Source organism: Rattus norvegicus, chromosome 9 (genome assembly GCF_021556685.1).
Source record: "Rattus norvegicus strain SHRSP/BbbUtx chromosome 9, alternate assembly SHRSP_T2T, whole genome shotgun sequence".
Classification (NCBI taxonomy): Eukaryota; Metazoa; Chordata; class Mammalia; order Rodentia; family Muridae; genus Rattus; species Rattus norvegicus.
In genome coordinates this window covers 11913896-11935336 of record NC_141542.1, presented here as the reverse complement: position 1 = coordinate 11935336, position 21441 = coordinate 11913896, and the positions used below count along the sequence as shown (strand labels likewise).

General features: G+C 41.5%; 1 protein-coding gene across 7 annotated transcripts in view; it reads right to left on the bottom strand.

Annotated features, from left to right (window-relative positions):
* Rab5a (RAB5A, member RAS oncogene family) overlaps positions 1–17165 on the bottom strand; it is a 28905-nt gene extending 11740 nt beyond the window's left edge. The window contains exons 1-4 of one of the 7 annotated variants that reach the window (XM_087567537.1): positions 16293–16644; positions 15231–15320; positions 13247–13287; positions 12256–12510 (exon numbers count right to left, since the gene is read on the bottom strand). In XM_087567537.1, coding sequence (XP_087423663.1) covers positions 12256–12418 — 163 coding nt within the window. In that variant the 5' untranslated portion in view covers positions 12419–12510; positions 13247–13287; positions 15231–15320; positions 16293–16644. 7 annotated transcript variants of the gene reach the window in all.
* Positions 17166–21441: the final 4276 nt, after the last annotated feature.

Here is a 21441-nt window from a genome sequence, read left to right as displayed (position 1 = left end):
TCTTATTCTAAAGAAATAAAAATAATTTTTTTTCTTTTGGGACTTCACTATGTAGCCCTCAGACAAAGATCTGTCTGCTTCTGCCATAGGAGTGCCAGAATTAAAGGTGTACCATTATGCTCAAGGGTCATTTTTATGTTTATTTTGTGTGTTGGTCTATGAGAAACACTTAGTTCTTTGCAAAAGCAGTATACACTTTTCTTCACTGAGCTATCAGTTCTTCAACACCCACCTTCCTTCTAAGAATTTTACCTTTTCCTACCTTTTTTATTTATTTTTACTTATCCTGAGATAGAGTATCACTACAGAACTCGTTATGTAGACCAAACAAAAAAGTAAAACAAACAAAAAGTGGGGCTCAGCAGTTAAGTCTATTTCTTGCTCTTACAGTAGACCTGGTTTCAGTTCCTAGCACTCACATGGAGGCTTACAATTATCTGCAGCTCCAGTTTCAGGAGATCTGGCATCTTATAGCATCCAGTATACTCAGACATACACATGCAGGCTAACACTCATAAAGTAAAATTAATAAATCTTTAAAAGCATTCTGTGTGCCACATATATGTACAGGTCAGAGGACAACTTTCAGGAATTGGTTCTTTCTTTCCACTGTGTGGGCTATACTGATTGATCTCGGGTCAGACTGTGTGGCAAGAATCTTTGTTTTTATTTCTGATTTTAATTTCACCAAACAGTACCTACCTATATAAAAGAATACTTTATATATTCAGTATGGAGATGCAAGCCTGTAATTCCAGCATTTATTCACTGGAAGCAGAAGAATCATGAATTTGAGCCTAGCCTGGGCTTAGATCCATAGATAAACATAAACATAACCGTTTGTAAGAACATGGTTCATTTCGTGTTTTTGAGAAAACTCCAAGAAAGCGAGAGTCTTGTGACCTGTTTCTTTCTTTTTTTTTTTCGGAGCTGGGGACCGAACCCAGGGCCTTGCGCTTCCTAGGTAAGCGCTCTACCACTGAGCTAAATCCCCAGCCCCTTGTGACCTGTTTCTTAAAAAACAGGGAATTGTTCTTGGGACACAGAATGAAATCCTATCTCAAAAAGCCAAAACTAAGCTGGAATAGCACCCGCTATTTCAACACTCACGAATAGGATTGTTACAAACTTGGGGGAGTTTTAGGTCAGCTTGGGCTACAGAATAATACCCCGTTTAACACCCCTACCCCTAAAAACTCCAAAAAACAAAGCAAACATAGTGTGCATAACTAGAAACAATTCTTAGACCATGGAGATAACTGCCAATTAATTACACTACCTTAAAAAAGTCCAGTCTCAAAACAGTTAAGTTATAACAAAAACCACTTAACAGCAAAAACAACAACCAAGGAAAAAAGCTGTTCTCTGCTACTATGGCACAGGCATACCCATGCTCACATGAATAAAGAAAAAAAAATTAAAAAGCAGCCAACCTTCTTCATATATAATGTTAAAAATTCCAAGTACATACAAGAAAATATTAAATACATCAAAAGAACAGTAAGTCACCAGCAAGTTAGGGTTCCTTTTAGAGAACTAAACCATTAGTTTAAAACAGAGCAACTATCCCATCTATAAGCATGAAACTGGCAGACCACTTAGTAGCAAGGCTCCGAGGAATTCTGCTTCGGTGAACAATAATGCCCACGTCGCTAAAATTACTATTTCTCTATAATAAAATTGTTACTGAGAATTATTTTAAATCTAACAGGTTTAGATCTAACTAACGCATGAGTTCTTGACTTGTGATGAGCTAGTAGTTGTACAATGGAACACTGAGTAAGAAGGTGAAACTTCCTGGAAAGTAACAGGATTCAAGGAACCCCAGTAAGACCAGATCATTGTCCACACTGTGTGCTTACAACATCTTTTATCACCCTAGTGAGGATCTGCTGCTTATGTGCTCCCAAAGCTCTTTACATGGATGCTTTAGACTTGACTCTTCTGGTGCTGGGGATTAAACACAGGCACTCAAACAAGGCTAGGCAAATGCTCTATTTATCTGACCAGACTTACTGACTTACTTATTTTACTCGTTTTGTTTAGAGATAGCATCACATTCTATTGTATCACAGACTTAACTAAGCCTCCTAAATGTTAGGAATTATAGGAAGGAGCTAAGTAAATAGTGGCTGAACTATAACCTACAACTATTGAGCCTACAAATACCCAAGTTCCCACTGTACTGGTTCCAGGAGGGGAAACATTATCCAAACTGATGGCATCAAAATAACAAAAACCAGTTAATCTCTCCTAAAACTGCCCAATAAAACACAGAGAGAACAGAAAAACTATGGGAACTAAAGTGACTCTACCCCCAGATGGTTTATTTGTAATGTTCACGGCTTCACACATGTTAACCACACACTCTACACTACTAAACTACATCCCCAGGCTGCCAAGTTAGGTATCAAATTCAACTAAAAATTACTTTACTAGACTTAACAACAACTAAAATCTGTAAGACTAGTGGATTTAACTATACAAACAAATCTGAGACCCCATGTTTTTGAGGCATCCAAAATGCACATATGAATACACTCAAAAAAATTCCTGGGGCTGGAGAGATGGCTCAGCGGTAAAGAGCACCTGACTGCTCTTCCAGAGGTCATGAGTTCAATTCCCAGCAACCACATGGTGGCTCACAACCATCTGTAAAGAGATCCGATGCCCTCTTCTGGTGTATCTGAAGACAGCTACAGTGTACTTATATATAATAAATAAATAAATCTTAAAAAAAAAAATTCCTACGGTGAATGCTAAGTGATTTTTAGTGTGCAGAAAGTTCCTATAAGCAAAGCAAGGTGCCTATAATCCAAGCACTGAGAATGAGACAAGGGGGAAAGGAGTTTGAAGGCCTATCTCAACTATACAATGAAACCCTGTGAACACCAAAAGCCTCAAATAACACAAAGCTGGGGCAGAAGAGATGGTCCAGCATTCATTGCTCTTACAGAAGGAAGAGTCAATTTACTTCCCAGCACTTACATAGCAGCTCACTATTATTCATAATTCCAGGGAATATGATACCCTATTCTGACCTCTGTAGGTCCCATAAAGCTAGTATTAATAAAAAGCATATTTGTATATCAAATGTTCAAAGCAGCAATGTACATAATAGTTTTTTTTTCGGAGCTGGGGACCGAACCCAGGGCCTTGTGCTTCCTAGGCAAGCGCTCTACTGCTGAGCTAAATCCCTGCTCGTCACCTAATTATTTATCTGCTGCCCTTAACAGCACATTTATAATACTTTGTTTCTTTTTTTGATCTGGTAATAAAGTCTTCCTTATGGTTAAAAAAAAAGGGGGGGGGGTTGGGGACTTAGCTCAGTGGTAGAGCGCTTGCCTAGCAAGCGCAAGGCCCTGGGTTCGGTCCCCAGCACCGAAAAAAAGAAAAAAGAAAGAAAGAAAGAAAAAAAAAAAAAGCCAAGCCTTAGTACTATCATATGAACTCACAGAAAAAGTAAATACAATTAACTTGCTTTAAGGCGTTATAGCTATATGAACATGTGGGAAAAGTTCACAAATACCTTAGTTGTAGATAATAGTTTTTGTTACAAGTTGAGATTTTAATGGAACATATAAGTGGCAAAAAAAAAAAAGTTATGAGGCTTTGGAGCTGGGGTGACAGATCACTGTTTAAGAGTGTCTGTTACTCTGGTTGAGACCCTAGTTTCAATGCCTATGTGCAGTTCACAACCACGTATAATGGTTGTTGGAAGGTATTCAATGCTGCCTTCTTCTGACTTCCCCAGGCACAAGGTGATGTACTTAGACACATGCAGGCAAACAAAATACTCATACATATTTTAAAATCTTAATTAACTATGGCTGGCCTATAACTCCTTACAATGACCAGTCTGGCCCTAAATTTGATATTTACCTACCTCTGGCTCCTGAATGCTGGGACCACATTACTTCGACCAGTAAAGATAGGGAACATAACACAGATAAATGATGTGGGTGGTAGCACATACCCATGTAATATCAGTACTTGGGAAGCTGAAGTGTGAGGACCTTTTGAGTTACAGGCCAAAATAACAACAAATTAAATGAACCTCCCAAATCCATCAGATTAACAGTTACAGGTACTTACAGGAATTAAGCCAAGATTCCCATAGAAACTAGAAGTGTTCAAAGGGAGAAAACTTATAAAAAGACAGGAACCCTTTAAACCTCAGTCATTAAAGCTTCTTTTGGTTTTATAACCATATGTAATAATCACATTACAGAAATAAGTTCAGGAGCAAACATTTGAAGATGACATCCACTACGGGATTGTAACCTGAAACTGCAAACAGAAAAGTGAGTGTTAAATGTCTATCCTTGGAGCTAGGGACACAGCTCAGGAGTAGGTTTTTTTGCATAACTTACAAAGACCCTGGTGGTCCCCAGCACCAGGGAGCGTGCGTGCATTAAGAAAATAAGAAAACAAAAAATGAGATTGCAAGGTATGAAAGAAAATATGACCATAAAGAACACTGAGAAACTTTACCATTAACAAATAACATAGAATAGACATATGACCATTATAAAGAACACTGAAGAAGCTCTTCTGTTAAGATCTTACAGTAGACTGTATGTTCCAAGAGACCTACCTACATTGTATGGTGTCACACTACAATTTTCTTACAAGACTTGAGCTTGGTCATTTTTCATAAAACTCATGCTTAAACTCGGCTATTAAATTGTCAAGGAAAACCTAGGCTGAAGTAAGTGTAAAAAAGCCAGCTTGCTACAACTGAATTCAATTTCTAGGACCAACATGGTGGCAGGAAGAGAATAAGTCTCCATACATGCAACCAAAAATGAAAACATAATTTGTAACATAATGTACAGCTGTAAAAGTTGTAAACTGGAGGGGGGGGGGGCTGAAAATCGGAGCCTAAAGGACTAACAACGAAGTTGGGTATCTTGGACACCCACTGGAAACCTTAACTCCCTGTCTCTTCTCCTCCTACCTCCTTTTCCTCTTTTAGACAGGATGTCACTATGTGTTCTTGGCTGGACTGGAAAAGGCATACTCCATCACCAAGCCCTTTTACCTCTTTTTTCTAAGACAAAGTTTTTTGAAAATATTTTCACATTATTATTTCTTTTAAGACTTATTTATTATAAGTACACTGTAGCTGTCTTCAGATACACCAGAAGAGTGCATCAGATCTCATTACAGAAGGCTGTGAGCCACCATGTGGTTGCTGGGATTTTGAACTCAGGACCTTTGGAAGAGCAGTCAGTGCTCTTAACCAGTGAGCGATCTCTCCAGCCTGTTTTCGCATTATTTTAAATGATACAAAATAAGGAGTATTTTGATTACACAGCACAATGCTTGTCATGGGCACTCTGATTTTCTAGTCTCGACTTCTTGCAAACCCCCCAAACAACAAACAAACAAAAACCCAAACCCCAAAACCCCCACATGGGCAACCACAACTGTTGCACTGAAGGACCTGTTTTGAATTAACTTCAAAACCCCAGGCAAATTATAGAAGCTACTGCCTTGGTTTCTTCATCTATAAAATTTACTGTTTTTATACAGCCATACTAATGCACTGATGAGACTTGGAAATGTGTAATCTAAGTTCATGAGTGGACATGTGTTTTAATAGGTCAAATTGTTTCTATAAAGTAACATCTTTTTAAAACTTACCAATTAGATACAAATGCAATATAGCCCCAAAATGTACTGTTATTTTATGTTTTTCTTTTAAACAAAGATAAAGAGTGCCAATCCCCCATCCCTGTCATTTCAGTAGTCCCAACTAAAGAAAGCATGATTTCAAGGCCAGTCTGGACTATACCACAAGACTATCTTAAAATAAAGGGAAGGAGGGGAAAAAAGGAAGAGAAAGAAATCATCAAGAAGGGAGCGGTGGAGATTTGTAAATTACTGGGATTATCTTCAAAGTCCAATGATGATTGGACCTAAAAAAAAAAAAAAAAAAAAAATCAAATCTCAGTTACTCTGGTAGCTGAGGGAGGAAGATTCTGCTCTTAAGAGTTCACATCCTTCTCTGTGCCAGAGTGTGTTCAAAGACCCTGTCTTAAAAACAAAGAGGAAAATAAGGTGGGCTGGGCTATTAATTCAGAGGTAGAGTACTTGTTTAGCATGGGTAAAGTGCTAGGTTCAATCCCTAATGTTAACAATACATAAAGAAAAAAGTCTAAGACATGATACCAACAAAAATCTCGTTTTCATGGGTTAGCAATTAAATAGCTAGAGTTTACTTACATCAAAATAGTTGATAAAGGGGTTGGGGATTTAGCTCAGTGGTAGAGCGCTTGCCTAGCAAGCGCAAGGCCCTGGGTTCGGTCCCCAGCTCCAAAAAAAGAAAAAAAAATTGATAAAAATAAAAACCTGGGCCAGCAAAATGGCCTTGGGTGCCTGGCACACAAACCTGATAACCTGAGGTATATCCTTGGAGTATATGGCAAAAGGAAGGAGTATGGTAAAATTAGTTCTGACTGCCACATACATATGCCACAGCACCCAAGTACCCACAGATCACACAAAATACTAATTAAACAAAACAAACAAACCCCAAAACCTTCCAAATAGAACTGAGAATGTAGTTTAGGTGGTGGTAGTTTGCATTATCATATACTAACTCATGGGTTCAATCCCCAGCACTGCCTCAGTAGCCTCTAATGCTATCATTGGGGAAGTAGAAGGAATAGCTCAGCACTACACAGTGAATTCAAGGTCAGTTTGGGCTGTAAGAAACCCTGTTTTTAAAAAAAAAAAAAAAATCAACCACAAAAATGTCTTGAATTACTGTTTCCCCTTTTGGGAGGGAGATATGACTTCAGACTTACTACATATTTGAGACTGATGTTGAACTTACACTTTTGCCACCTTCAGAAGCTGGGACTATTGGCAGTGTACCGTATATTATACACAGGTATGTAATTTCAGGTAGTACAGTGTTTGGTAATGGGAAATGAACTTCAGACAATCTACTGTGCCCCAGTATCCAACAGAATGGTTAAGTGAACCAACAGAGGCAGTTCACTAAGTTAGAGGTTCTTAGTCAACTTAGTCTGCTGAACATTTTCAAATACTTGATTGGTGCCAGCTCCCTAACCCCAACATTGAGACAGGGTAAAAATACTAATACTCACAATTCATAATGATTCTTCTCAACAAATTTTAAGATAAAATACACAATTGATCATAATACCTATGTCTATGTGTGACTACATCTTTTGTGATATTGGGGGCATGGGAATTGAAACCAAGACCTTATGAATACTAAGCAAACACTTTACCACTGAATATAGCTTCAATATTTGTTTTGTTTTGTTTTGTTTTTTTGTTTTTTTTTTTTGGTTCTTTTTTTCGGAGCTAGGGACCGAACCCAGGGCCTTGCGCTTCCTAGGTAAGTGCTCTACCACTGAGCTAAATCCCCAGCCCCTGTTTTGTTTTTAAGACAGAGTCTATGAGTCCTGGCTTTCCTGGAATTCACTTTGATGAACAAGCTGGCTCCAAACTAGATTCAAGCCTGCCTCTGCTTCCCAAGCGTTGGGGTTAAGTGTGCACCATGACATGCAATTTAAAAGAACACCTGGGGCTGGGAATGCAGTCACACAGTGGTAGAGCACTAGCCTAGTCTACATGAAGCTGTAGGTTCAACCTCCAGTATTACGAACAAAATGAAACATCAACAAAAGGGGTCCCTGGGAAATCTTTATCCAGTTCAATACCTCATTTGCAAAATATGCAAAAAGTGTTTATAAAGGGCATAGAATTGTCATCAATCCTATTCAACAGTAATATTTCAATTACACAGAAACATTTTAAATGCATAACTCAAGAGGACTGATAGTATAACTACTGCATCATTATCTGTTTAGGTCTTGAGTGGCACAAACTAATATGAAAAATCAAATTTCTACCAACATCTTCTACAACTACGAGCCCATGGACATAAGTTCTATGAGGAAATAATATTTTACCCATTAAGATAACAGTCTTTTACCTAGAACCAAAGACACCACACAGTAGTTTTATTATTATTATTATTTTATTAAGAAACACAATAAATTAGATGTGGTGGCTCATTCCTTTAGCCTCAGCACTCAGGAAAGCTTAGGCAGGAAGATAACTATAAGCTGCCTGGGCTACAGATGAAGATCTCAAAACCCAAACAAAAAACTCAAAGCCAAACAGCAACAACAAACCTACAAACAGTTTAAGTATTTTAAAGTATCCCTTGTTTTTATGAATCAATGCTATATATTAAAAAGGTCTAGGGGTTGGGGATTTAGCTCAATGGTAGAGCGCTTGCCTAGCGAGCGCAAGGCCCTGGGTTCGGTCCCCAGCTCCCAAAAAAAGAAAAAAGAAGAGGGAAAAAAAAAAAAAAAAAAAAAAGGTCTAGCTCTTAATAAGACCCGGAGTTCAGGCCCAGTCTGAATTATCCTTGCTTGAAATAATAATCCCCTTTCCCACATGGGGCTCTTCTACCATTTTATTAAAAAGTAGCTTTAACAAAAGCAGGGCATGGTAGACAGTAGCACACATGTGTACTCCCCAGAACTTGGGTAGTGGAGGCAGGATAATCAGTTGAGGTTAGCTTTAGCTACACAGTGAGTTCGAGGCCAACCTGATCTACATAAGATCCTATCTAAACAAACCCAACCAACTAACCAGTACCATCAACACCGTGAAAGCTGAGGTGTGGTGGCACACCTCAGGAGGTTAAGGCCAAACTGCTGTGAGTTCTAAGCCTGCTTGTGCAACAGAGAACCTGTGTCTAAAACCAAAACAAAGATAAATATCCCCAGCCCCATTTTCCTGCTAATTTTATTAAGGTGTTGTAGTGAGGTCCTAGGTGAATGCGTGTTGTTGACATGGGTATGTCATGGGCAATGCCATGTCAAGATCCCCATAGCCTTAGGCTCAGAGGAACAACAGCAAAGCCTTCCTTAGGGGACTGAGTGAGTGTAAGCTTTGACAGTGTGTGTAGAAAATTCCATCACAGTTTGTTCTCTTTGAGATTTTTATAGCCTGAGAACTGTTCCCATACAGACAATTCTGTCATGAAGATTGGCCAAACCTGTCTCCTTGATCCAGTTGTATACCAGAAACTTTACCTTTGTTTATTCTTATGTAACAACCTCTACTCCTTGTTCTGCTATATGTAATAATCCTGCTTCCTTGCTCAACTTTATAATAAATTAACAGGTGCTTCTGGGATTGTTGTGATTTCTCTTCTAGAGATCCTAGTCCAACCAATCCCAGCTATTTATGTGTGTCTACAGTTGTCTTTTCATTTCCTCACTGGCCTAGCCAACAAAGACAGCACAGATATAACTGAGGAACAAAAGTCAAATATACTTCAACACACAGTTTTGATACACGCATATACTGTTGACAATTGAATCAAACTATCATATGTTGTCTAGCAATGAAAAATAATTTTAGGGCAGGCAAATGGCTCAGTGGGTAAACCAGGTACTTGATGACCTGAGTTTAAGCTCTGAAAATGTATTATAGAAGGAGAGCCAGCTCCAGAAAGTTGTCCTTTGCCCTCCAAATATGCACTGTGGCACATACACTTCTGTCAATACTCATATAATACATAACGTCAGCAGAGATCATATACATAAACACTGTCTTAAGAAACAAACAATACAAACAAACATCCTGGTTTGGTGGCCCAAGCCTGTAATTCCAGCACGAGGTAATAAGGCTATGAGTTTAAGGCCAGGATAGCCTTAACACAGTGAGTTTGGGTCAGTCCAAAGAAAACTCTTGTCTCTAAATGAAACAAATAAATGAAACACCTACTAGTTTCTATTCACATTTAAAATAAAAAGAAAATGGGCTGGAGAGATGGCTCAGTGGTTAAGAGCACTGACTGCTCTCCCAGAGGTCCTGAGTTCAAATCCCAGCAACCACATGGTGGCTCACAACCATCTGTAATGAGATCTGATGCCCTCTTCTGGTGTGTCTGAAGACAGCTACAGTGTACTTATATATAATAAATAAATAAATCTTTAAAAAAAATAAAAAGAAAACTATTCATTTTATTTATGTATTTTATGTATGAGTACATTGTCAGATTTCATTACAGATGGTTGTGAGCCACCATGTGATTGCTGGGATTTGAACCCTACCCCTGAAGAGTAGCCAGTGCTCTTTACCACTGAGCCATCTCTGCAACCCACCCCTTTAAATTACATTATCACTAATTGTAATAACCAGAAACTTTAACATATATACAAGTAGTAATCTATTTACCTGTACTCCCCAAGGTAATCATCTAGCAAGTAACTCATTTGATGTTGAGTGAAATCCATTGTTTACATGTCTGGCCACATTTGTGAAAACCAAGAAATGAACTTAAAATTACTAAGAATTTACCATGCCCAATTCCATAAACTTGGCTGTAAAATGTTCATATTATCTGTGTGAATGAATTACATAACTAATTTCTTTAGGGAATTTCAGGTTTAGAAAACACTTGCTTCTTACATTTCTGTACTTCATTTGTTACTGGTTTACTTGGTTCTTCCTTTTATTGAGACAGTTCTCACGTAACCTAGGCTGCCTTCACATTCACAGCAATCCTAACATCTCACATTGCTAAGTATTAGGACTACAACAGACATAAACCACCATGTGTAGTGTATATTTTATTTTACTGGGTTTTTTTTGAGACAGGGTCTCACCTTGGAGCCTTGGCTGGCCTGAGTCTCCTGGGGGCTAGAATTTAAAGATGTGTGTGACCATACTCTGATCTCTGTGTTTTGAGGGAGGATTTCATGTAGAGCAGGTTACCTCAAACTCATAGCCAAAGATAATGTGAACTCCTAATTCTCCTGTTTCGACCTCCCAATTCAGAGGAATGCACACACCTCTGCCTCCTGAGTGCTAGGATTGAAGGGATGTACCACCATGCCTAGCAACTGTAACTTTCAGTAATAAATCTTATTGTCTAAGTTAGTAGCTCAGAATCTTACTAATGCTGCGACCATTTAATACAGTTCCTCATGCTGTGGTAACCCTAAACCATGAAATTATCTTGTTGCAACTTTATAGCTATAATTTTGCTACTGTTATGAATCATCATGTACATATCTGATATACAGGAATTTGATATGTGCAACCCCTGCAAAAGGGTCATTCAACCTCCCAAAGAGGTCTGGACCCACAGGTTGAGAACCACTGGTCTATATAGTCTTGGTCTAAAGTTCTTACCTCTGGAAGAGCAACCAGAGCTAACTGCTTAGCCATCTCTCCAGCTCCTACTTAATTAAAATTTTTAACAAAAACGTTAAATCAAATACTAATCAGGTATCATCCAAAAAAATTATTATATAAAATATTAACATGCTAAAAATTACTCAGCAACAATTATTCTGGTATTTGTTTAGCTGACAATTTATCCTTTGCTTAGAGATAAGAACATCTGTTTTTATTTCAGGTAAAGCTGTTATTTCCATTTCATGTAAGAGGAAAATTAACATGTGACTTCCCTAACCTAACAAAAGTAGCATGCACTGGAGGATTAAAGATGAAAATATGTTAAAAATCGCTGCCTAGAGATATACCTTACTCGTGCTTTCCTACCACGCACAAAACCCTGGGTTTCATTCCTAGCACCACAAACATGGGTTGTGGTGACCCACCTGTAAACACTCAGGAGGCAGAAGACCAGATATTCAAGGTCATCCATAATTACCTAGCTTCTGTTCCAGACCAACCTTGGCTATATGAGTCTTATGAATGTCCCACTCCTCATATGTCACTCTCCCAAAAAACAAGCTGTGCTAGGTTTGACACCCTGACTCAAAAAAAAAAAAAAAAAAAAAAAAAAAAAAGCCGCGTATGGTAACTAAACCTGTAGCCCTATACTTGGTAGGCCAAGGCAAGTAGGGATGCCAAGAGTTCACAGGAAGCATGGGATATAGGACTAGACTTTGTCTTAAAAGGAAGACTTTCCTACATAAATAAACAAGTGGTTTCAATTTTGTGCCCCTCCCCCACCATTAAGTACTGTTTGAGTTAAAACACAATGCTGGGCTAGATTCTAACTGTAATCCCATAACTAGAAGGCGGAGGCACGCCACTCGGAAATTCACAGGAATTTCAGAACAGTTTAGAGTACAACACCCTGTTTAAACAAACACCAAAATAAAGTATATTTTAAAGTTTGAGGTCTCCTAAAACTTTTTTTCTCTCTTGCACAATCAATTTAGCTATTCAAAATCACATTTAGAACAAATATTAAAAGGAAAATATGAATCTCACCCCCAATGGTACTCTCTTGAAACTCATGAAATTGGCCTTTCACAAAGCGAAGCACCAGACTTGATTTGCCAACAGCAGACTCTCCTAGAAGAACCAGTTTGAACTGGCATATTTTATTTCCAGTATTTGGCCCGTTGGGTCTTGTTGCTCCTCGATTAGCCATGTCCAAATTATAAAGAAGTCCCTGATTTCAGATTCCTAAATGAACTTCCAGGATGCAAGGTATCAATGTTTTCTTCTTTCTGGAGAAAATACCTATGGAGACACAAATAATAAGTAAATAAAAAAACTAAGTCAGTATAGTCACATTAGTAAGTTTACTCACTATATTGTAAAGACCAACTAACTAGACAGCCAGTATCATTTAGTTTATTTTTCCACCTTTAAGGAGAAATAATGGCACAAGATTTGAGCCTAAAATCACCTTAAGCTAACCTTCAAAAAGACTGAGAAATCTAAGGAGAAAAAAATGCTTGGAAGAAAAAGTAATACAATATGTGTATCATGAAAACAAAAGGTATGGGCTGGAGAGACGGCTCAGTGGTGGTAAGGGCTGGAGAGATGGCTCAGTGGTTAAGAGCACTAACTGCTCTTCCAGAGGTCTCGAGTTCAAATCCCAGCAACTACAAGGTGACTTACATCCATCTATAATGAGATCTGATACACTCTTCTGGTGTGACTGAAGAGAATTACAATGTACTTATATATAATAAATAAATCTTAAAAAGAAAAAGCAGAAGGTAGATAATCTATGGAGAAGGGGTAAGAGAGCAGGACAAAAAAGAACAGTGGAAACAAAATATGACACAAATGAAAATGTCGCCCATAACCCACCTCTGTATATTAACCAAGAAAAATGAAAAAAGGAAAGAGGTAAGTTTTCAGTATGGTGTGGTGGCAACAGCAATGCCAAACTTGGGAAGGCAGAGGCAGGACTCAAAGTCACAGATCACATGTTAAGACCTGACGGTAAAACTAAACAGCAACTAACCTTCAACAATTTGACTTTGGAGCTGGGGCAGGCAGTGAGCTCTAGGTCCAAAACAAACAAACAGAAAGAAGACTTGACTTGGTTCTATATACTTAATAAAGTCACTCAACAGTATCAAGCACTATTACAATTCTTATCAACGAGGAAACAGGCATTGAAAGGTTAAATACCTTCACTGAGATCACACATTAACTGTGACAGCAATCTGAGAAGTCAAGAATTCAGATTCTAGGTGCTGGAGAGATGGCTGCTTAGTATTAGTATAAGTACTGCAATTCTAGGTGACTGGAATTCAATTTACAGAGCGATTCGCAACCACTCACAACATAAGCTTCAGGTGATCTGACATCCTCCTCGGGCCTCATAAGCACAAACCCATAGACATATAAACTAAAACAAATTAAAACCAAAATCTTGAAAGAACAGAAAGACAGACAGAAAAAGAAAACTAGGTTCTAATGTCATAATACTTGGGTTAAAGTTATTTTGAAGGAAATTATGCTAGTAAATGGAAAGCTTCTAGAATAAGTCTAGAGTTTACTACCTGAAGGCTTCCATTAAATGACTCATTTTTCATTTAATTGTAATTCCCAAACAACAAATAATTTTAACTCCCATGATTGTGTGCCTAGCTGATAACGATTTCTCTGGTACGATCAGGAGTGGCATATTTACTTACAGTAATTTTGGAGGGTTGCTTTGGGGTTAACAATACACACACACACACACACACACACACACAATTTTCTTTTTAGCAATGTTTTTGGAAAAAGCTGGTCGGAGTGACAGTTCTCTCCCCTTTAAGGACAAGGTCTCCTGTGTAGCCCTGGCTGTCCCTCAACTCAAAGAGATCAATCAGTACATCTGTCTTTGCCTCCTGAGGTATGCCCCATCAATCAGTACATCTGTCTTTGCCTCCTGAGGTATGCCCCACCAAGTCCAGCTCAGTTTTTAAGATACCACCTCTTAGCCTTATAGTTACTACTTTTGAAGAGTTCCTACCTTTACCAATAAATACTAACACATTTATAGATGAAATGTTTGAATTGCTTCTAACCAACAGCACATAAATAAAACTATCATTTCAGCCTAGCATGATGGAGCTTGCCTGTGGTCCTAGAACTTGAGAAACTGAGGCAGAAGCATGCCAGTCAGAAATATTTAGCAAGGCTCATTTCGAAACAGACATAGTGGTCCAAGATTTTAATTCTAGAACTTCAGGGCCAGAAAAAGGTGGATGAATCTCTGAGGGTTCCAGACTACCCTGGTCTGCAAAGTATGTTTCAAGTCATCCAGAATTATACAGTGAGAGCTTGTCAAAAGTAAGTAAAACTCCCATTTCTCCCTAATTCATAAAATAAGCCAGATTTTGAAGTCTAGTCCCAGCTATGCCAATTTCTGCCTCAGCAAAGTTTTAATTTTCAAATTTCTATGTCTATTATACTCTAACACTGCACAACTGTGAGAATTAAGACAACATATGTAGTCTCTAATAAAGTGCTTTCTAAGTACACAGTCTTTGAAATTGGCAATTAAAATGGCCTCTTGGTGAATTAATTAATTAATGCATTCTTGTAGATCAATAGACTCATACAGACTGAAAGCGCACAACATATCTTCAGCTTAAATGTTTCTCAACTGTCCCTTACCTACAAAACAGTAAATGATTTTTTTTTTCCGGAGCTGGGGACTGAACCCAGGGCCTTGTGCTTCCTAGGCAAGCGCTCTACCACTGAGCTAAATCCCCAACCCACAGTAAATGATTTTATCCAGGACAAAACTTGTTCTGTGTGACTACGGTACTTCCAAAATCTCAGGGAAACATCAATTCTCATTGAAAATACAAACAAAAATTAGTACTTAGTTTTGTTTTTTTAAAAATTGTTCCCTGCCGCACATCCCCATGGCATTTTTTGAGATACAGGGACTTGTAGCCTAGGCAAGCACAGGATAGGTTAGGGATGGCCTGGACTCCTGATCCTACCTCAGCTTCCAGAGTGCTGGGATGACAGGTGGATGCCTTCATAGTCAATGCTTCTTAAAGTGCAAAAGCTAAATCTGTACTTCCACAGACCTCAAACCGGAAACAAACCAAATTATAAACATACACAGACTGACCATAATATTAATGTTGAGTGCAAGGGCTGGGTTACTTCAGTGAAGCTACTGCTCATCGCACAGAGGCTCTGTATTTCTTACTTGTACCTTTATTCTGCAAAGGAAAACTTCTGCATAATATACATCTTGAATCGTTAAAATATTATTTATCTTATACGATTGGGTAGTTTTTGATTAAAAATGCACCGCGTCCTTAAACTGTGCCAGGCACTGTTGTACTGCATACTTTGTTCACAACCTTACGGGTTCAAATTTTACGTTAATTTACCACTCTGGGCAGCCCTCAATATTCTGAATGATGTAACATAGGTTGGCTTTTGTTTTTATATTAGTTACGTGCAAGGCAACTGATTCAGAACTTTGAATCCATTTCGGCGAGGCAAAAACTAATATGCCAAGTGTGACAGTCAAAGCTTTAAACTTCTGGAGATGTCAGGATGTTAACCTGCTCCCACTGAGCCCCACAGTCTGGGTTCACCACCTCCCACGGAAAAGACCTGAGGATCCCACCATTAGCAAAGCCAGACCACACCAGTCAGAGGTAGGCGGAGCTCCTCACTCCCCACCTGCTGAGGCCAGGGTTCCTGTCTGGAAGAAGCCGAGACATCAAGACGGGGTGCGAGGGCCAGGAGCTCTGCTGGCCCCTGTGGGCGCGCTCCTGAGCCACCCCTCACCCCGGATGCGATTCGGCTCGACGGCCGGGACAGAGACCCAAGGACCCGGCTGGAGACCGCCACGGTCCCAGGCTCTTCCCACGGCGCCATCTTGTGAAGGGAAGAGGATGACACCCGCCGCTCCCTCAGCGGATCCCGGCGTCCCAGGCTCGGAAGCTGCTGGAAGGATGAGTCACTAGAGCTGAGGGCCCACGGAGGCTTGGAGGCCCAGGCACAGCCGGGGACCACGGAGACACGCCCCGACCGCAGCTTACCTGGGGCGCGGTTCCCGGCAGTGAGGCCACGCACGGCCCGGAGATCCGACGCGCCGCAGTTGCAGCGGCGTCGCCTACTCGCTGCTTCTCACACTGGCCGACGCGGGACTCCGAGCGCCGTGCCGCCCCTGCCGGGCTGCGTCTCCGCCTCTCTGCTCCGCCTTCCTCTCTCCTCCTCCAGAGTCGCCGGGCTCGAGTTCCGAGGACTTCTTCCTCCTCGTCGTCGTCCTCTTCCTCCTCCCTCCGTCTCCTCCCCTCAGACCGCCCCGGCTCCTCACGAACCAAAACACAAACACTCTGGGTCCAGCGAAGGAACTGCTTCCGCCGGCTCCGCCACGTAGCCGCACGCAGCAAAGGACGTCGTGAGGTCATTTCCGCTGCCGCCCCTTCCAGGGGGCCGGGCAGTGGCTTCCTAAGGGGCGGTCCTAGGGGGCACGTGACCCCGCTCGGCACGATCTCGCCCCGCACGACCTCGCCTCCGCCCTCGCTAACGCCCCCTTTATCTGAACGGACTTCTTTGGGTTCTGGCCGCAAGGAGAGGCTGGAGCATCGGAAATGAAGAGGGGGCGTGGGGTTGCATCATGTGTCTTCGCCAGTTTCCCCTCCCCCCCTGGGCCAGACCTACTCACATCCTCGCTCTGACTTCCTCTGCGGGTCGCTGGGCTCCACCCTCACTACCACCATTGTTATCTGGGCCGCATCGCCCTAAGCCCGCCAGACCTGCGTCCTATGGGTCTCTTCGGAGCTGACAAGCTCCCCAGAGCCATTGTCAGCCTGGCCTGTCTTCCATTGCGGCGATTTTCTATCTAAGGATTCACTCACAGGCCTCTCACACCACCTCAGTCGTAGCAGGTGTGGGACTAAAAGCAGCTCAGTAAAGGGGTTTAGGCGAGGGCTTGTGTAGCCCTGGAAATGCCCTGCCCTTCCGGGAATGGGCGTGTCTGTGATCGCGAAAGAATTAAGACCCTTAAATTCAAAAGCTGCCTTTAGAAGCAAACCTCAAAAGAATAACTTGCTTTTATTAAGAATTTACCTGCTTTTTTTTTTGAGTGAAAAGGGGCAAACCCTAATAATTAACGTTTATTGGGAATTTCCCTTTGAATTAAGTACTAAACACTGGAGTTTCCTGAAACATACAGCTGTTATTAGGATCACACACCCACAAACTGATAAGCACAGTTGATGAGCCAGGAGTCCTGTCATGCTTGTGGAATGAATGAGGGAGAAAAATAATTCGGCCAAGATCACAAGCTAGATATATTCTAGCCTGCATCTGGCTCCAGAACACTGGTTCTCAAGATTCCAGTGAACAGCAGCCCAAGATGTTCATGGCTGCCTACAGCACACCTATTTAAGATGTTCCCTTGATTCTCAGTCAGGTCCAAATACTCCACTCCCCCAAATTCTGGCACCACTCTCTCTACCAAAAGTGTCATTTCCTGTCATCACTGTCAGGATCCCTGGTGCCTATTAGCCTATCAAAACATAGGACTGGACTTCTGACTTGGTACCTGTGGCTCTTCTTGCCCCACCTCCTACCCTAAAACTTCTCCAGCTCACGAGCTTCTCTCTCATGAGTTTTTCATTCCCACAAAACCCTACTATTTGTCTCATTCTCTCTCTTTCTCCTTCCCACTCCCTCCTTTAGCCTCCTCTCTCACCGTCTCCTTTGCCCATACTTGTCTGACCCCACCCCACACCATGGCCCAGTTCAGTCGGTAGATCAGGTCCAGTCTACCATTTTCTCTCCCTGTTGTGGATTTTTCTGGCTATACTTTTGCTAATACAACAAAAACCTTTCCTTCAAACATACCTTTGAGCAGTCATGTCCTTATTTTACATATCTGGCACCAAAAACCTCCATTACACACACTCCACACGTATGTACATGAATGTTTTGATCAAATCCACTCCTCCAATTCACTTCCCCCCAAGTACCCCCATATTCAATTATGACTTTTCCTCAACTCAAAGTACTCCTTTTCTATCATTTTAAAATTTGACTTTATGTTTATGAATGTTTTCTTGAATATACGTTTCTATAACGTGGATCTCAGAAGAGGGTGTTTCACCGTCCTGTGTTAAAGTACTTTTATTCACCTTAAGTAATCGTCGTCTCTGAACACTGCCATATTCTGCTAATCTAGGCCTAGTCCTGGAAGCTTCTAGCCTGGAAGCTAATCTAGACCTAGAATGTTTTCAGGCTCTGAGACTTACTGCTGAGTAAGCTCATCCTGTCCAGTTCTTTCTGAATTCTCTCTGTCTGGTTCAACTCGGCTCTTCTGGCTCAAAATCCTCTCCAAGCTGACTAATTCAATCTGGCTTCTCTCTTGGTCTCTGATTTTTTCCTCTGTTTGGTTTCACACTAACTCAGATCTTCAGCTTTCTCATTCTCTGGGGGGTCCTCTGTGTCTAGCTTGCTCTCTCTTCAATCTTTCTCTCTAAAACTCTCCCAGTAAAACTGCCCCCCCTCTTCCTCTCCCTCTTTCCCTCCCTCTCTCCTTCCCTTCCCCTCTTCCTCTCCCCCTCCCCCCTCCTGCCCTCTCAAGTAGCTTTCTTCTCAAGAGAGTTGGGCAAATCTTTTCTGTTAAATCTTTCTCTGATTCGTCACTTTGCCTGCCACTCAATTAAACATCACTTTCAAACATGGGTGCTTCCTTCTACAAATTAACTTTGTCTTCACTATTTGGGATTAAAGGTGTGTACTAAGGGCACACCTTTTCCAGCCAGAGGGATTAAAGTTGTGTGTTCTAAGGGTGAGCCATACCACAACTAGAGACAGGTTTTTCCATTAAACAAGACAATCTTGGGGCTCACAGTGTGATCAAATATCCTGTAGCAGGTGCAGAATACCTAGAGCTGCAGTTATTAAGTACCAAAGAGATGGCTAACTGTGGTGCTTATTAACATCCCAGAGTGTCAGACGTGCCTCCAGGCTCACTCAGTACCTGTGGTTCCTCTCACCTCTCCTTACTCTATCTGCTACCCTAACCCTCTCCAGCCCATGGGCTTTGCTTTTCTTCCTTAGCTTTTGATTCCTGCTATTGCAGCTATAACTCTCTCCTGGTCTTCTGCTCTTGACTCTTGGTCTGCTTGCTCTCTCTCCTCTTCTCTCCCCCCAACCCCATGGTTCAGTTCAGTCTACTGGCCATGTTTAGTCCACTACATTCTCTCCCTGCTCTGGGCTTTTCCAGATGTCCCTGTCTGTACTCTTCTCAACCACACTTTGGAAATGTTATGTCTTCATTTCAGTCATCTGGTACCTAAACCCGGGAGGGACTGTATGACATGCTGCTCCCCCAACCCAAGGGGCTCAGCCTCTCCTAACCAAAGCAAACTGCTGATTTGATTCTCCTAAGGTATATATAGATTGTTTGTTTCTTCTGGCTGCTGCTACTCACCATATTTGACTCTAGAGTCCACTTCCTCAGCTACTTCTTCAGGCCCCCTGCTCTAACCATTTGTCTCTCCTCTCCTCACTTTCTTGGTAAGGTTCTACTTGGTGTCTCTGGCTCCTAGAGCCTGCTATGCTTTCTTGGGCACCTGTCGCCTGGGCATCTTTTTAATAAGACACTTCTCTGCCTCAGTTGGAACTCCCCTTTCCCCCAAAAGCCTTTCCGAGTCCACCTCTTTAGCTGTTTTCTCTTCTGTTCTAACCACTGGACTCTCCTCTTCTACTGGTTTCACTCTGGAGGTGCCTGCTTTGCTTCTATTGGACTACTACAAAAGACAACGCCAGTGTCCTAGAAAGCTCCTCTTGCCTGATGGGGCCTCTATCATGTGGAAAGTGACACCTCTCCTCTGTGATTTGAAACATTTCTCTCTGACAGCCCTCTCAGTTCTCTTGTAGATGTGCCAGATTGACATTCTCCTCACCATGACATATACCTTCCTCTGCTCCCTTTGTTCTCAGTTCCTTTCTGAAGTTCTCTTGCCTTCCTTCAGGAGTTGAAGCCTGTAGCTTCTCTATGTTCTCCAGAGCCTACCTTTAGTACCAGTCCTGATTCTGACTTCTTTCTTACCTCCTCCCCCTCAGAGGTACCTGCTCTCTCTTTCCTTATATACATTCCTGGGCCTACATATTGTCACCCTGTTCTCTTCCCCCTTTCCCCCTAGGAACCATCTGGGAAGTCCTACAACTTCCCTATACCCTTCCGGGCCTCTAAAATATTAGAACCCTCCCTCTGGAAGAGTTTCTGTCTGTGACCCTGTCCTTTATGTCTCTTAGTATCCCTCTCCCAGAAGTTCTCTCCTGGGGCTGTATGATACTGAAATCTGCCCTCTAGAGGAGTTCCTGCTTGCAGCCCTTGTCCCTCATGGTGACCTTGTTGTCTATCAGTTCCCTCTTGCAGCTTACCGGAACCTTCTTTTGGGCAATCAGTTGTGACCCTTTCTTTTCCTTTATAGACTCAGTTTCCTCCTTAGTCTGACAGATTTCATTAAAGCCTTGATGTTAGTATTTTGTCTAAGCTCCTCCAGGTGTGCCTGGCTCACTATAAAAGGGGCTGCTTATCCTCTCTGCTTTCTCTTGCACTCTTGCCTTCCCGTTCCTGCTTTGTCCTCTTGTCCCTTCCCCCTCTCTCCCCATTCCCTTCCCCCTCTCTCCACATGCTCATGGCCAGCCTCTACTCATATTCTTTCTCTCTCTCTCTCTCTCTCTCTCTCTCTCTCTCTCTCTCTCTCTCTCTCTGTGAATGTGTGTGTGTTTCTTTCTCTGTCTCTACTACCCTCTCAACTCGCCTCCCCATACTCTAAATAAACTCTATTCTATACAATACCATCGTGTGACTGGTCCCTCAGGGGGAAGGGATGCCTCAGTATAGGCCCACGGAGGCACCACCTTCCCCCACCCGACTCCACACCCGCCAAACATATTCTTTCTCTCTCTCTTTTTATAAACACAACACTTGCTGTATTATAAAAACAGTTTGGCCTTAGCACACTTGCTCAATGGCCAAAAATTGCACACTTGAGTCCCAAATTCTGTCCTACAGTAATAACTTCTGCCTTGGCACAGATGACACCAAGTCTCTTACAGCTATACTTTACACTTCCGAAAAGCTCTTATCTCTAAGCTCTTCTACTTTCTACTCGTGACAATTTTATCTCTACCATTTCTTCATTTTCTGTTCCTAAGGAATCTCTTATA